Source organism: Stenella coeruleoalba (assembly GCF_951394435.1).
Source record: "Stenella coeruleoalba genome assembly, chromosome: 9".
Classification (NCBI taxonomy): Eukaryota; Metazoa; Chordata; class Mammalia; order Artiodactyla; family Delphinidae; genus Stenella; species Stenella coeruleoalba.
The window spans coordinates 77,167,991-77,181,466 of NC_137155.1; the positions used below are offsets into that span (position 1 = coordinate 77,167,991).

General features: G+C 51.6%; 1 protein-coding gene across 2 annotated transcripts; it reads right to left on the bottom strand.

Annotated features, from left to right (window-relative positions):
- Window positions 1-2,045: 2,045 nt before the first annotated feature.
- FEZF1 (FEZ family zinc finger 1) lies at window positions 2,046-4,558 on the bottom strand (the record flags this gene model as incomplete). 2 transcript variants are annotated; one of them, XM_079931778.1, is made up of 5 exons in its annotated part: window positions 2,046-2,543; window positions 2,982-3,114; window positions 3,372-3,506; window positions 3,743-3,964; window positions 4,115-4,543. In XM_079931778.1, 5 exons carry the CDS (start codon window positions 4,541-4,543, stop codon window positions 2,206-2,208), a joined length of 1,257 nt encoding a protein of 418 aa, XP_079787904.1. In that variant the 3' UTR covers window positions 2,046-2,205. The 2 variants fall into 2 exon arrangements, with proteins under 2 accessions (XP_079787904.1, XP_079787905.1); XM_079931779.1 differs by having other exon boundaries at window positions 3,743-4,558.
- Between the last annotated feature and the right edge of the window lie 8,918 nt (window positions 4,559-13,476).

The window sequence follows — 13,476 nt, forward strand, 5'->3', positions numbered from 1 at the left end:
ACGTCAGGAAAAGAGAAAGGTAGGGATTCGATCTACTGATTGCTGGATTGGGACTTAAAAGTCCCAGTGCCCGAGGGCTTGTGTCCTGGGGCAAGAGCTGGGAAGTCTGGACCCGACGCCTGCACGTGGAATCAGGAATCCCCTGCTCTCGGGATCCCTCCCGTCCAGCTCCGTGCCCAGGATATTGGGGTCCCCCAACCCGAGAGCGGCCGCGGTGGAACTTGGCTCGGATGTCCCGTGGGGCCCGCTCACGCGCTTGTCCGCGGTCGCCTCACCCAGGGTGTCTATCACCTCTCTGACTTGGGCCGCCGAGGAGGGCCTCGGGTCGTCGGCTCTCGGCGCCCGGAGCGGTCAATCCTTCCCCCACCTGGAAATGCGGGCTCTGGTTGCCAAGGAAATCGCCGCCTCGCCCCGGCGGTGCCCCCTACCCACCTCCCTTTCGTCCCGCCTGTCGCCTCCTGGCTCCGCATTTCCTTGAGCGCCCCCAAGACGTACAAAAGTGAGGCAGGAGAGCAAATTTGAACTCGTTCCCTACGCCTCTCTTGCGACCGTCGAGGCGCTCGAAGAGCCGGCGAGGCCGCCCCGGGTGGGAGGGGATCCTGTGCCCGCCGTGCGGATCCGCGGTGGATTCTCCGCAGCGGCCAGGCCCGGCGGGAGCTCGAGGCCGAGGGAGGGGCCGAGACGCACCCCCGAGGCAGGCGGGGCTGCGGGGACCCCTGCGGCCCACTCCCCCCAGCCTCTCTCCCTGGATGTGGCCCCGCTGCAGCAGGGTGGCTGGGCTGGGAGCTTGTCTGGCAGCTTCTACTGAGCAGCTAATAGTATAACAACCCGGCTTTGATAAATCTGAACTAATTACCCCTCTTAATTAAAGTCTTTAGCAGTTGTTTCACTGTTTTGGCAAGAAAACAGGAGAGACTTGCAGTTAGAAAACACCAGAGCCCGAGCTCACAGCGGAGATGCTGATTAACACTTGAAGCATTTCAAGGACCTGGCACCCACCACAGTTTGGTTTTCATCCATTTTTCCTCCTTGAACGGAAGTATATTCGTCTATAAACATATACACACACATAAAAACATGCAGGCTCCCTTTGCCAGCTATGTACAAGTCAGTATGCGCGTTCAGGATGCAAACAATAGATCCCCGTCCACATGATATCATTGTAACGCCTGTGTGGGGACGTATATTACACACAGCTCCTATAGATATGTTGTTTCCACTTAACTTTGCACTACAAATATATCAGATGGTCCAGGACAAAGACGTGCTTCTGTTAGAAAGCTCCACATCTTCTGTCTCTGAACTTATCGAATTTCATTACTTTACCAAAGTTGTAACTATTTGGAGAGACTATTATTTGCTCCTGGTGAATTTTTCAGATGAAACATTGGGTGATACTAACCCAGGGTTGAACTTTTTAAAAAGGAAGAAAGAAGGCTGAGGGGGTCAGAATCAGGGATCCCTAGCTGAATAATATGAACAGAGCCCTGAAGGGTGTTGATTAAATAAGCATGTTCCAAGGATTTATTTCCAACAGTCAATGAATCAGTTTTCACGTGCAAGAATCAAACCCAAAATTCAAATTCATCCATAATGAACCGTCCTTATCTAATGTGTGTGTGTTTGTATGTGTGTGTGTGCTGATGAATGTGGACTGTGCCTTTACGGGCACACACATCTATGCGTGTATATATAACATACACACAGAATTGGTTTTTTTTTTTTTTTTAACCTCAGGGAAAGAGGAACTGGTAATAAACAATCGGCAGGCATCTCGAGACCACAGAATCCACACAATGGAAGTATATACAATAATAAAATTAAAATGGTGCAGCATTCCCGGGTGGGATAATACAGATCTCAATAAATACAGCAGAAATTTGTGTTTAAAAAGCAAAACAAACACGATCTCTCCACCCGAGATGAAAATTCTTTGCAAATTAAAAAAAAAATCAGAAAACAAACCCCCAAATTTTCTCATAATTGTTAGTGCCTATATAGGATATAATACACAAAACCACTTAGCAGGTGCATGCAAGAGGCGAAAGGCCGGGGAATTCAGAGGCTTCTGGTTGGCGCTAATGTGTAAGGCCCAACATGCCCTGGGTTCTACAGGTGAGCTTGGGTAGAGAGGTCCAGCTCTATTCCGCCGCTGTCTCAGTAGTGGGGACCCCGGCTGGGGCTGGGAAGGGACTTCGGCCTTGATCACTGGTGGCCCGGGGGGAGCCCAGGCTGCAGGGGCCCAGGGGGCGGCAGCGGCGCGGGCAGCGGCTGCTGTAGAGGGGGGGACGGGTCCGCTCCCGGCTCCCCGGCAGAGGTGCAGGGCAGCCCCAGGCCGCTGTCGTGCAGCTTGCGGACGTGCTTCTTGAGGTCAAAGTTCCTGCAGAAGCCCTTGCCGCACGTGGGGCAGGTGAAGGGCTTCTTGTCATTGTGGGTGTGCATGTGGAATGTGAGGTTGTAAATCTGGTGGAAAGCCTTGTTGCAGATATTGCACTTGAACTGCTTCTCCCCGCTGTGGGTCAGCTTGTGGTTTTTGTAATTCCCTGAAACAGACAAATGACAGGGACGTGGATCTGAAAAGAAAGCTTGGAACGGGAGGAGCAGACGATTGAAGGACAACGAGTCTAGAGAAGAGGGGCCACAGCGCAGAGGGCCGGTGCAGTTCTATGCTGCCCGCCTGCACTTCGCTCCCCAAATTTATTTTTAAACATCAGCAGTGAGGTCGTTCCCTCCACGTTTTAATACAACAGTTATTAATCCAATTCTATAAAACGTGGACAAGCGGTTAAAAAGAAATGCCCCCTCTGTATACGAGCCATGCCTTTCTCTAGCACTCATCACACTTGAGGGTACGACGTTGGAATGGCAACACATGCGCTGGTAACTAGCTGCACTTAACAAATCGTTTTCTGAAATACCCCCCAAAGTTGAGGGCTTTTGGTAAGACTACTGCGAAAGACAACGCCTCCTGGGTTCGATACCTTTTTGATGAAATCCTTTGCCACAGAATTCACACACAAATGGTTTGTAGCCTGCGTGTATTCGGGTATGCGTGTTTAAAGTAGAACTTCTATTAAATGCTTTGCCACACTGGTTACATTTATGAGGTTTTTCCTAAGCGGAAAGGAGAAAAAGCAGAGAAGTTAAGGTATTTTGCTATTCAGTGGAGTCTGAAAAACTCACAAACACTGTAATGCTCTTACACATGCTTTTAAGCAAAACAAAGGCAAACAATACCTGGCATTTCTCTCTCTCACAGCCGGCACATTTTAAACAAATCTTACGCTAAAGAGTAAGAGTTTATCGGCCATTAAAAAAAAAAACAAATCGTTCGGAAATAAACCAGGTGAAATTGAGACAGCCGAACACACCTGGGTGTGAATGATCTTGTGCCTGCACAGGGTGCTGGCTTGCCGGAAGCCCTTTCCACAAACTTTGCAAACGAAGGGTCTGGCTCCTGTGTGCACCGGCATGTGACGGGTTAAGTTATAGTGCGCGTTAAAGACCTTAAACACAAGTACAACAGGTTAGCTCAACAAGCCCTTGGAGATCAAACCAGGCAGAGGGAGGGGAGGGAGGTGATAACGTTATAACAAGTGTATACAAATAATTACAAAATAAAATTAAATGTGGAAAGAAAGAAGGGAGGGAGGAAGGGAGGAAGGAAGGAAGGAAGGAAGGAAGGAAGGAAGGAAGGAAGGAAGCCCACTCCCCCCCCCCCCACTCCTTACACAGTACTTGCCTTTCCACACACTTCGCAAGTGAAAACTTTGGGCTTGGTATGAGGAGAGCCGCGGCTGAAGTCAGAGGTTTTGAACGCTATTTTTTCCGACAGGAGCTGGGCGCTTTCTTTCATGTAATGCTGCAGCTGAGCCTGGGACAAGTCTTTGAAAGCTACTCCCGAGGGGTACTTCTCCACCGCCGGGACCACCAGTTTATTCCTTTCGGCTAAATACGTTTTTGGCTGCGGGTGCAAAGGGGAACTGAGGAAGTAGGAGGCCACCGGGTGGATGTTAACGCCGGCCGCCGGGTGGCACGGGCCGTCACCTCGATTCAGGTAGCACAGGGCTCCCATGGCGTGGAAGGAAGAATGGTTGACCACCCGCGGCCTTACCAGCTTGTACTGCTGCAGCGGGAGCGCGTCGCGGGCCAGGTCGCCCTTGAGAGTCAGCGCGCAGTTGAGCAGGTCGCTGCAGCTGAACGCGGGCGCCGCGGGCGCTTCTGCAGGTGCAGCCGGAGCCTCCAGACTCGCCTTCCGCGGCTCCGAGCCCGTCATTCCCGCCTTAGGGCTCGTGTCGTACGCCACGGGCACGAAGGGGATCATGCAGGGGATCGACGAGTTAAGATGCAGAGAGTGCTTGGGGTCCCCCTTGGGCACGGCTCCCTGCAGGAAGTGGGGGACAGGCAGGGCTTTGGGCTCGGGGGTGCGTGCCATGATTCTTTCGATGGAGAAAGCCAAGGGTTTGGAGGTGTTCATCATGTTGCCCCGGGCCGGAGCGGTCGCTAACATTTTGGCAGTCGCGTTGTGGCAGCTACTGTCCATGTCTGAGTCTCCAGCGTCCCTCAGCCGGGGCCGGGCTGCGCCGTCGTTGCCTTGTTCCCTGCTTGTCACAGACCTGCGGAGAGGGGGACGGGCACCATCACCACCAACAGCCTCCTCCTCCTCCCCAGCATCACCAGCCGAACCTGCCTGCCCAGCCCAATGGACTCCTGCCAGCCCATCGCAGAGTTCTTGGCGCACCAATGACTCGGGGACAATCACTACTTATTTCTATCAATAGAAAGTGTTGTGTCAATAACGCAGCCAAGATCTCGCCAATCGTTAACTTCCAAGAGGAGAAGGTAAACTAGATAATTGCTCAATTCGCTTCCAACACTCAACAGGAAAACTTTTTTTTTTTTTCCTCTGCAGTCAGTGACTACTTTTCATTGGTGAGCGAGGTTCCCCCGCCCAGAAGAGGCGGGGGCGCTCTCCGAGGCGCGGCGGACCGTCGCCTCCGCGCACACACTCGCCGGCGGACACTTCGCTACCCTCCGCGTCGGCCCCCCCGCTTTGCTTTTTCCTGTCTTTTTAACTCTCAATCTGCTTAACCGGGCTTTAGAGGCCAAGCAAATCTGAGATCAATTTTCTCGTTTAGCTCTAAATGACATCATCTAAAATCATTGTACAAGGGCTAAATAAGGAAACAGACTCGAATTCAGGGGCAAACACCAGGCTATATTTATCAAACGCCAGGCTCTAGAAAGCCGCGGCCAGAAAGCCTCCGGCAAGAGAAATCCGAGCCTTCCAGGCATGGTTCCGCCGGGCCCGAGGTGGGCCCGGGTCGGAGCCCCGCTGCCTCCTCCGCAGTCCTCTTTCTTCCTCTAGGGCCTGGGGCTGAGGGCTCCTGGAATCCCGAAGTCTCCGTGGCCTGAACCGAGTCTGGACCATTTGGAAGACGCCAGCAGGTAACTGGCCTCCCCACAAAGCCCCTGAGAATTAAAGGCCTTGGGAGGCTTGTTTTATGTTTGTGGTTTTGTAAGCGCGATGCCGTGACCTAAGCTTGGGAAAGACACGCTCCATCCACAAAGTTGAGGAGGAATTGCAAGGAATAAGCGGGTGTCACACCAAAAGAAACCTCGGCTAGGACTAGACACCCTCCCCCCACACCCACCAAACACACACGCGCGCTTTTTGGCGTTTCCATTGAGAGCCCGGAAAGAGAGTCTTTTAGTACTTGCGCTCAGCTAGAGCTCTCTCGGAGCATTTAAAATCCTGAATGTTGGGCAGAGAAGGGAAGCAACCTATTGATTCCCTCCCCCAACCTCCCGACTGCTGGTGTCCGCGCGCCTCCTTAAAGCAGCGCGGGCGGCAGCCAGGGTGTGTGTGCGCTCGGGGGCGACGAGCACCGCGAGCTGGCTGCATGCCTGTCGCGGCCTCAGCCGCGCTTTCGCCTCCCAGAGAGCGCGCGGAGACTAGGACCCGCAACGCCCCCCATCAAGGCGCCCTCCGGGTCCGGTGCCTGGGCCAAAACTCCCGGGGAGGAGCTGTAGAGAGTAAGGAATGTTCCCGGCAGCGACTCCGGCAGCGCGGGTTCTCATAGCTTAGGCGGGCGCCGCCCGGAGCGCGCCGGGAGCAGCAGCGCGCACCGTCCTCGTCGCTCCCCTTGGCAAGCCTGCAATCGTGCGGAGCTTAGCCCTGGGGCCAGGTGTGCTAGTGCCGGGCGTGACCTAGCCGCTACACCGGGAGGACGCGGTAGCCGGGAGACCGCGCCAGGAGGCAGAGGAAGAGCACAGAGATGCCAGCTCCGGGCCTTGCGGCCTGCCCGCCCCTGTGAGTGGCCGCCCGCAGCAGCCCAGGGTGCCATCTACCTGGTGAGTTACCCCGAGTGGGTGCTTGTAGAACGGGTGGTGACGGGCGCCAGACATCGGGCCAAGCGGGTGTGGGCGTCCTCTTCCAGCAGGAGCGGTGGAAACGGTCGGCAGTGGGAGGCTGGATGCAAGCGGACTAGAAACCCTGGGATTGTTGAGCCGCTGACCAAATTACACACCAAATGCAAAGCCTGGACCCCAAACGGAGGAAATCGACCTCAAAACAGTCCCTCTTCCCTAACCCATTGCCCAGCACAGGCCAGGGACCACTCTCTCTGGCTTTGCTTAGGGGGGTCTGCCCCGCCCCCGCCCGGCGGGCCAAGAGGAGTGGAAACCGAGAGAGTCTGGGCTGGGAGCGCGCCCGATGCCCAACCGCGAAGCAGAGCCGCTGGATGGGTGGCGAGGAAACCCAGTTGCTGGGGCAATGGGGGAGGAGACGCGAGTCCGCCTGGAAGTTGAAGGCAGCCAAAGGGCCAGGTGGGGGAAAGGTCCGGTTGCGACCGGCCTTAGCAACAAAGCCTGCAAGTGCCTGGTTTCAGGTCTCGAGGTGGCGTCGGGCTTGGAGGACAGATGCGGCGGTAGAGAAGTGCAGAATGAGGCGAGCGCAGAGCGCGGGGCCCGGGTCCAGGAAGAGGTGCCACACCCCCAGCGGCACTTTGGGGCGGTTTGAGGCCCAGGCGCAGTCGCCCAGGGTGATCCCAGGCTGGAAATTTTCTTTCCGTTTGCTGCTGGGGCCGCAGAACCTGTCTCCTCTTCTCCCCTGCTCAGACAAAGAGCGCCGGACAGCTTTGCTAGGGGAAAGTGGGGGCGGGTCCCGCCACAGATGGGTCGCGATTAAGACTTTAATTGCTGCCTTTTGGGGGGCGGATCAGGTTTCCTTTCCTACCTGCCGCTTCCCAGCATCGAAGAATCCCCCTCCTGCTGCCCTCCTCCGAGGCAGGGCCAGATTTAAAGGAAAAAGCAAAGAAGCACGAAACTGCCCGACTCTGGAAAGCTTTGCAGCGCCCAGCTGACATATACAACTCACCCGCTTCCGGAGCGTTACCTGCCTTATTGACTGAATGCCACCAGTTTGTTTTATGTTCGTCGCGTGTCCCTCCCTCTCTTCCCCTCCCCCACTTCCTCCTCCTTAACGGCAAAAGAGCCTTGGTTTGACCTCGGTAAATTTCCCCTTCGTTGGACAGTGAACTAAAAAGGAAAATTATTGGCTAAGGGGTATACGTGTTTTGTATGGCTAATACTTCAGTAGTTTGCTTTCCACTGGTCTTTTTGGGATTTGCCTTTTTGACAAGTGTTGTTTGAAAGTATAGTGTCATTTGAGTAACACAAATAGCGCAAAGTAGCAATTATACCCTTCCTTTACTAGTGCCGAGCTTCCTAATCCTAAAGACCGAGGAGGTTCTTTATAAATCCAGGTCTTGTTATTCCAACATTTGTTGATGAGTGTTTTCCATTTAAAACCTAACATATATATATATATATATATATTTATATATATAAAAGCCTAACCTATATGTTAATTTTTAAAATCTCTATTAAGTAAGGATGGTCTTAAACAAAATGCACAATGTATTCAGCAAAGTCTTCCATTTTATTAACTAATCTAGCCAGTACTTTGGGTTTTTTCCAAATGCATTTGAAAAATAACAACAAAAATACCACCAATGAAAGCAGAGCTTATCTGACAAATTTAGAAGCTTCTAAATCAGTTCAACACTTTAAAATTATTTATTAAAAGAATGCAAAGAAGACTTGTTTGTTTTGTTAATGGCAAAATAGAAACTCGGTTATCGTTTCTTTGGATTTTCTTGGAGAATCCTATAATCCCCCCTTTTTCTCATCAGAGCTGATGATTAAGTTCCCTCCCCTTCCCAGCCTTGGAAAGCCAGTATTCATTTGCTCTACTACTTTAAATCCTTGGGGAAGGTGAGTTTTAATGTTTGGTTTATCCTGCATGAGATGTCCTAAGGGAAGCAGAAAAACCTTTGGTACAAAGAGACTAGGTAACAAGCTCCAAGTTAAGACTTTCTGAGAAAATAAGAAAGAAGTTCTACTCCGCTAAAGTAATTCAAAGTTCTCTTTTTCCTGGGGAATCTGATTTTGATCTCAATGCTTCCTAAACTATGTTCTTGATATTTTTCAAGAACTTGCATAATTTTCACATGCTTTTGATTTACATCCCTGTCATAAGGAAATGAAGTTTCTGGTCATGATTACTGCAATAAAAGACAATATAACAGAACCATCAATTGCCAAATAATCCACAATTTTTAATCTCTTCTCTTTAATGTCATCAAATACTGTTGACTATTTTAAAAATAAAAAATGGACTGGGAATTATTCAGCCTTCTGCCAAGTGCACTAATTCATCCCTGGTCATGCTTTTAAGGTTTTCAGGCCTTTCCAACAACATCTACCACCCCGGCCTCTTTTTCAAAAGCAACAAACCAGCTTTCTTTTTGCTTCTTATTAACTACTGCAAGCTAAAAAAAAAAAGGAGAGAAGATTATTATTATGATGACCCCCCTCTCCCAGGCATTCAGATTCATCCACACTTTTTCCTATTTAATAAATAGCACCAAAGGCAACGTACCTTCCTTCTAGAGGAGGAAAAACATTCCTAAATTCTTCTACAGTTTTGCTCAGTCTTTATCTCCGACTGGTCTTTTGTTATTTCTTGTGTGTGATGGAGGCGGGTGATGGACTAGGACACAAATAGGAAGGGTCTGCAAGGTTCAAGGAAAGAGTCTTGTTGCGTTCCTCTGATTAATTACTGAATACACAGTGGGAACTAACTTTCCAGTACATTAACAAATACATGGGCCACAAGTTCATACTGAAGGCTACTGCTTTTGCTTTTAGTTAGTTTAGTAGCAAATAAAGAATTCTTGCTAATTTCATATAGCACGTGAAAGGCAGTAAGTATCACAGGTTAGGAGTATAGGAGGCATCAGTTAACTCGCAGAGCCCTCTTTTCTTTGGGGGTCGGAGAGGCGGGAATATGGCTTGTTGTTTATCTCTAGGTCTTTGTTGTTAGTATTTCTTTCATACTAGGATTTCCCTTAAACCTAGTGAAATTATTCTCCTCAAAACAGCATTTGCATATTAAATCGGTTTGTGAAAGTAAATGAAGAGCCCCAAAGGTGAGAGCTGGTATTGAGCTGGCAGGCATTACAGACTCCGATCACCTGCCCTGGGTTTGTTGCTGCCCCTCCACTAATGCTGGGCTTTTTCTCACCCGTTCCCACAGGCCTGTGAGGTGTTTTCCCTCCAGACTGCCAGGCTCCGACTCAGGGCTGGACTTGATGGAAAAAGAAGTCTATAAACAAGCAACCCAATTTCTCCAGCATATTCGAGGAGCTGCCCCGAAGTCAAGCAACAAGACCCAGCAAAGTTTTACTTGCAGTTTACAACGGTGTTATTGAAACCCGGGAAGTGGACAATTAGAAGAGGATGCCCCAAGTATGCGCTCTTGCCCTACACTGATAGCTCGTTATGCGATTGGCCGATTAGCATTTTGCCGCAGTCCCCAGTTTTTTCAAAGTCATTTTGTGGTCAAAATAAAAACTACATTTAACACAGCGCTGCTCTTTCCTTGATACCACCCACGAGATTTACAGCGGTTTTCATGTTGTTTTCAAACTTTCTTATCTCTCACACGAAATAAAAGTCGACAGTGGCCATTCAAATAACACAGAGCAAAGAATGAGCTTAGAGAAATGGAGAAGCAATCGAGGTAAATCAAAATCTTTGGGCGAGAAATCTCTGACAGCCGTTTATACATTCAGTTTCCTCCCGGACCCCGGCCGTCGCAGCGCCCCGCGCCGACCCTCTGCCTCGGCCGCCTGGGCCTCCATCACAGCGGCGGCCTCGGCGCCCCCTGCCGTGGCCTCCAAGGGAGACTGCGTCCGGCTGTCGGCGTGGGAGCTGGGGCGCCCTCCTCACTCCCGAAGCGCTGGCCCGCGCTGAGCGAGGTGATAGAAGCCCGAAGTGAAACAGAAAAGCGGACCCACTCTCCCCGGCCCGGCCGGGCTCTCTACTCATTGGCCCTTGCTCCCGAGTCCCAAACAGTAAAACTGACGTTGGCAAGGCCTAGGGCGACCTGGCTCCGTGCTGTGGCCTTGGAGGGGCCCGGGGGCGATGGCGCCTGGCGCCTGGAGGGGACTGGGACCTGGGGCGCCACTCGCTTAGCCCGACCTTCCCTTCCCGCCCGCCGCGCGGTGCGGTGCGCGTCCAGCTGGGCTCCGGGCCCCGGCGGGGCCTCCGGGGTGCCGGGTCCGCCAGCATCGCGCGGTCGCCGACCCGGTCCCTCTGACCTCGGGCCTCGGGAACCGCCACCGACCCCGCGGGCTCCGCGGCCCCTTCGGGGCTCGATCGCGCTCCTCCCCCTCCCCGCGCACCCCGCGGCTCCTGCCGCGGCTCCCTCTCGATCCTCCCCTAGGCTGCGAGAATGGGGGGAGTCTCCAAAACTCCAAAGAGTTTCGGGAGGGGGGAGGGGCTGCCGGATCGTGTTTAAAGACCCAGTAACAGATGGCAGAGAACTTCTGTTTGAAAAGTTTTTGAACAGAACATTCGCTAATAGACTTGCTTTGACGACTCCGAGTGTAACTGAAGGGTCATTTAATCTAGATGTCAGGTGAAAGAAAACAGGCCTGACGCTGTGGCACGCCCAAGAAGGAACTAGAGCATCTTTTTTACTAGTTTTGCCTGTCATTTTGAGTTTCCCAGAAAACACTTTCTTAAGCCAATTTTAAATGGGGGCGAAGGGGGGGGTACCACTGTGTTCTCCCCAAACCTGTCACGTCCATTCTCGTACCGTATTTTCGTGCCCACTCCTCGCCCCCCAACCCCGCGAATCCTCCTTTCAGAGCCGTTTCGCTTGTCCTTACAATTAGTTGGAGTCTTCTGAAAGTCCTGGGGATGAGAGAGAGTTTTCTAACTAGATTCTCCTGTTTTAAGACATTTTCCTTCTACCTTCGCCTCTCGGCCCATCCTCCAATTTGTCCTTTCATTCGGGTTCCTGAGCTCTCCCTGTCAATCCCTTTTTTCCCCCCTTCAAAGGAGGAGATGGGACGGCTGTCCCCAGAGCACAATGCCCCCGCGGCCACCTCCAGCAGGCCGCCCCAGTCCCGAAGGGGAGGAATCGCTCAGCCACTGGCCGGCCCCTTTTTCTCAGGGGCGCTGGACGCTCTTCTGCGATTCCCCCCGCCTCCCTCCCTAAGGCCTCTCTCGGACCAGATCCTACAGGCGTTGGCCCTGTTTCAAGAGTTGAGCTGTAACATCCACGCCGAGGAGATCCCAAGATGAGGCTTGATCCATCGTTAAGGGATCTGACTTTTACAATGTTAGGTTAAATCATTGCCTTTGTTTTGGGAAGTCATTTTTCTTTTTCTCTTCCCACCGTCTCCTCTTTAAGTTCAGTTGATTCTTTGAATTTCACCAGCAGTGGGTCTGCTGCCCTCAAAGTTTCCCATCAGTCTCACAGAGGAAGAGGGTGCTGGAAACACCGCGAAGCTAAGCGGCCCGAGTCCGTGTGAACGCCGACTACAGGGGAACGGCGTCCGGCAGCCCGCGGTGACCTCGAGGGCCGGCCGCCTGATGTCACGAACGCTGCCCCGCCGCGGCTCCCAGGGCCCGGGTTGGCGGCTCTGTTTCCCTGCCGACCCGCGGGGTGGAGGGTGGGAAGGAAAGCTGAGTCCGGGGAAAAAAGCGCGAGGAAGAAACGAGGCTGTGAATCATTCAAAGACTGAATGGGGTCGGTTCCAGTTGCAAGTGGAGGTGGGGGGACCCTCCTCGATCTAACCCTGTGATTCACAGCTTTTCAGAAATTTACATAATACCAGGGCGTGGATGTAAACCTAAAGGACAAAAATATGAATTCGACAGCACATGTTCCATTATTCGCACCATGGGCCTGGATATGTTCCCGGCGTTGGCATAGTAGCTGATTCCCCGAGCTTTGTACTCATGACGGAGAGTAACTGAACTTTCACAACAGCGTTGAAAGGAGAGGCAGAGAGGGAGGAAAAAAAGGGAGAGAGAGAGAAAATGGCTTTAGTGACTCTGATTTAGATTTCTTACTGACGGCAAAAGAGTTTTAAAAATTGAGAGCATATGCTGTGTTCAAAAGGCAGTGGGCATGATGGTAATTGGGGTCCCTCACTTTCCAAAGGATCTGTTCCCCTTTGATTTGGCTAACATGGACCTTTTATTTGAAAAGCAAATTCATTACCCTTTAATATTAATAGGACATTCCAATTCATTATTTCCCTAGATAAGTGAAGGCCACAACATCTACTGAGAGGCCCCGCTGTCAACTGGGCTCCAGCTGGCCAGCTCCAATGTAAGATCAAAAAGGAAGACGTGGCAGCTACAAAATACACGTGATTGGCTGTCTTGCCTTTTGGGCTAGTATTTTTGTTTTGTTTTGTTCCTTCTGCATTTGAACTCAGACACCACTAATAAATTCAAATTCTGGAGCCCTGCTGGAGGCGTTTTCTCAATGATTCCCTGTGGAACACCGGGCATGGGGAAATCCAAGGGCAAGGTTTGTGGGATCCCAGCGTCCCCTTATTTTAGCGGGAAGGCTGCAGGAGTGCAGGTACCCTTGGTCTCGTGCTGTGCCTCGGCCAAGTGCATCTGGCATCCAGTCCACCCGCGGGTGAGCAGTGGAGCCCTCCCCTCTTGTTTAGTGGCGGACGTGGTGGTCACTGGAAATCGGAAAGAGGAAAGGCCTTTCTTCTCCCATCTCTGCCTTTCTGCATCTTACTGCTATTCCAGCCTCCCTCTTCTCTCCAAAACCTATGTGCAAAATTGGCCATATTCTCTCTCATTCAGTCCAACCCATCAGTAGTTTGCAGTTATTTTAAATTAATTTCTAGAGCTTTTAGTTAAACCTGTATGGGCAGGAACTTAAGAGGAGAAATCATCTACTTTTTCAAGTATGCAGTGAATTCTGCCTTCACTAACCACCCCCCCCGCAATTGCTGCCCCATAAAGGGTAAATGGTAATCCTCTTTTCTCCTCTTTGTCCCCTTCTATACTTTTAAAACTTGATTCTTCAATTATCCATTGAAATTGAGAACGTTTCCTCCCTTCTAAGAAACTTCTTTTTCATTAAGTACT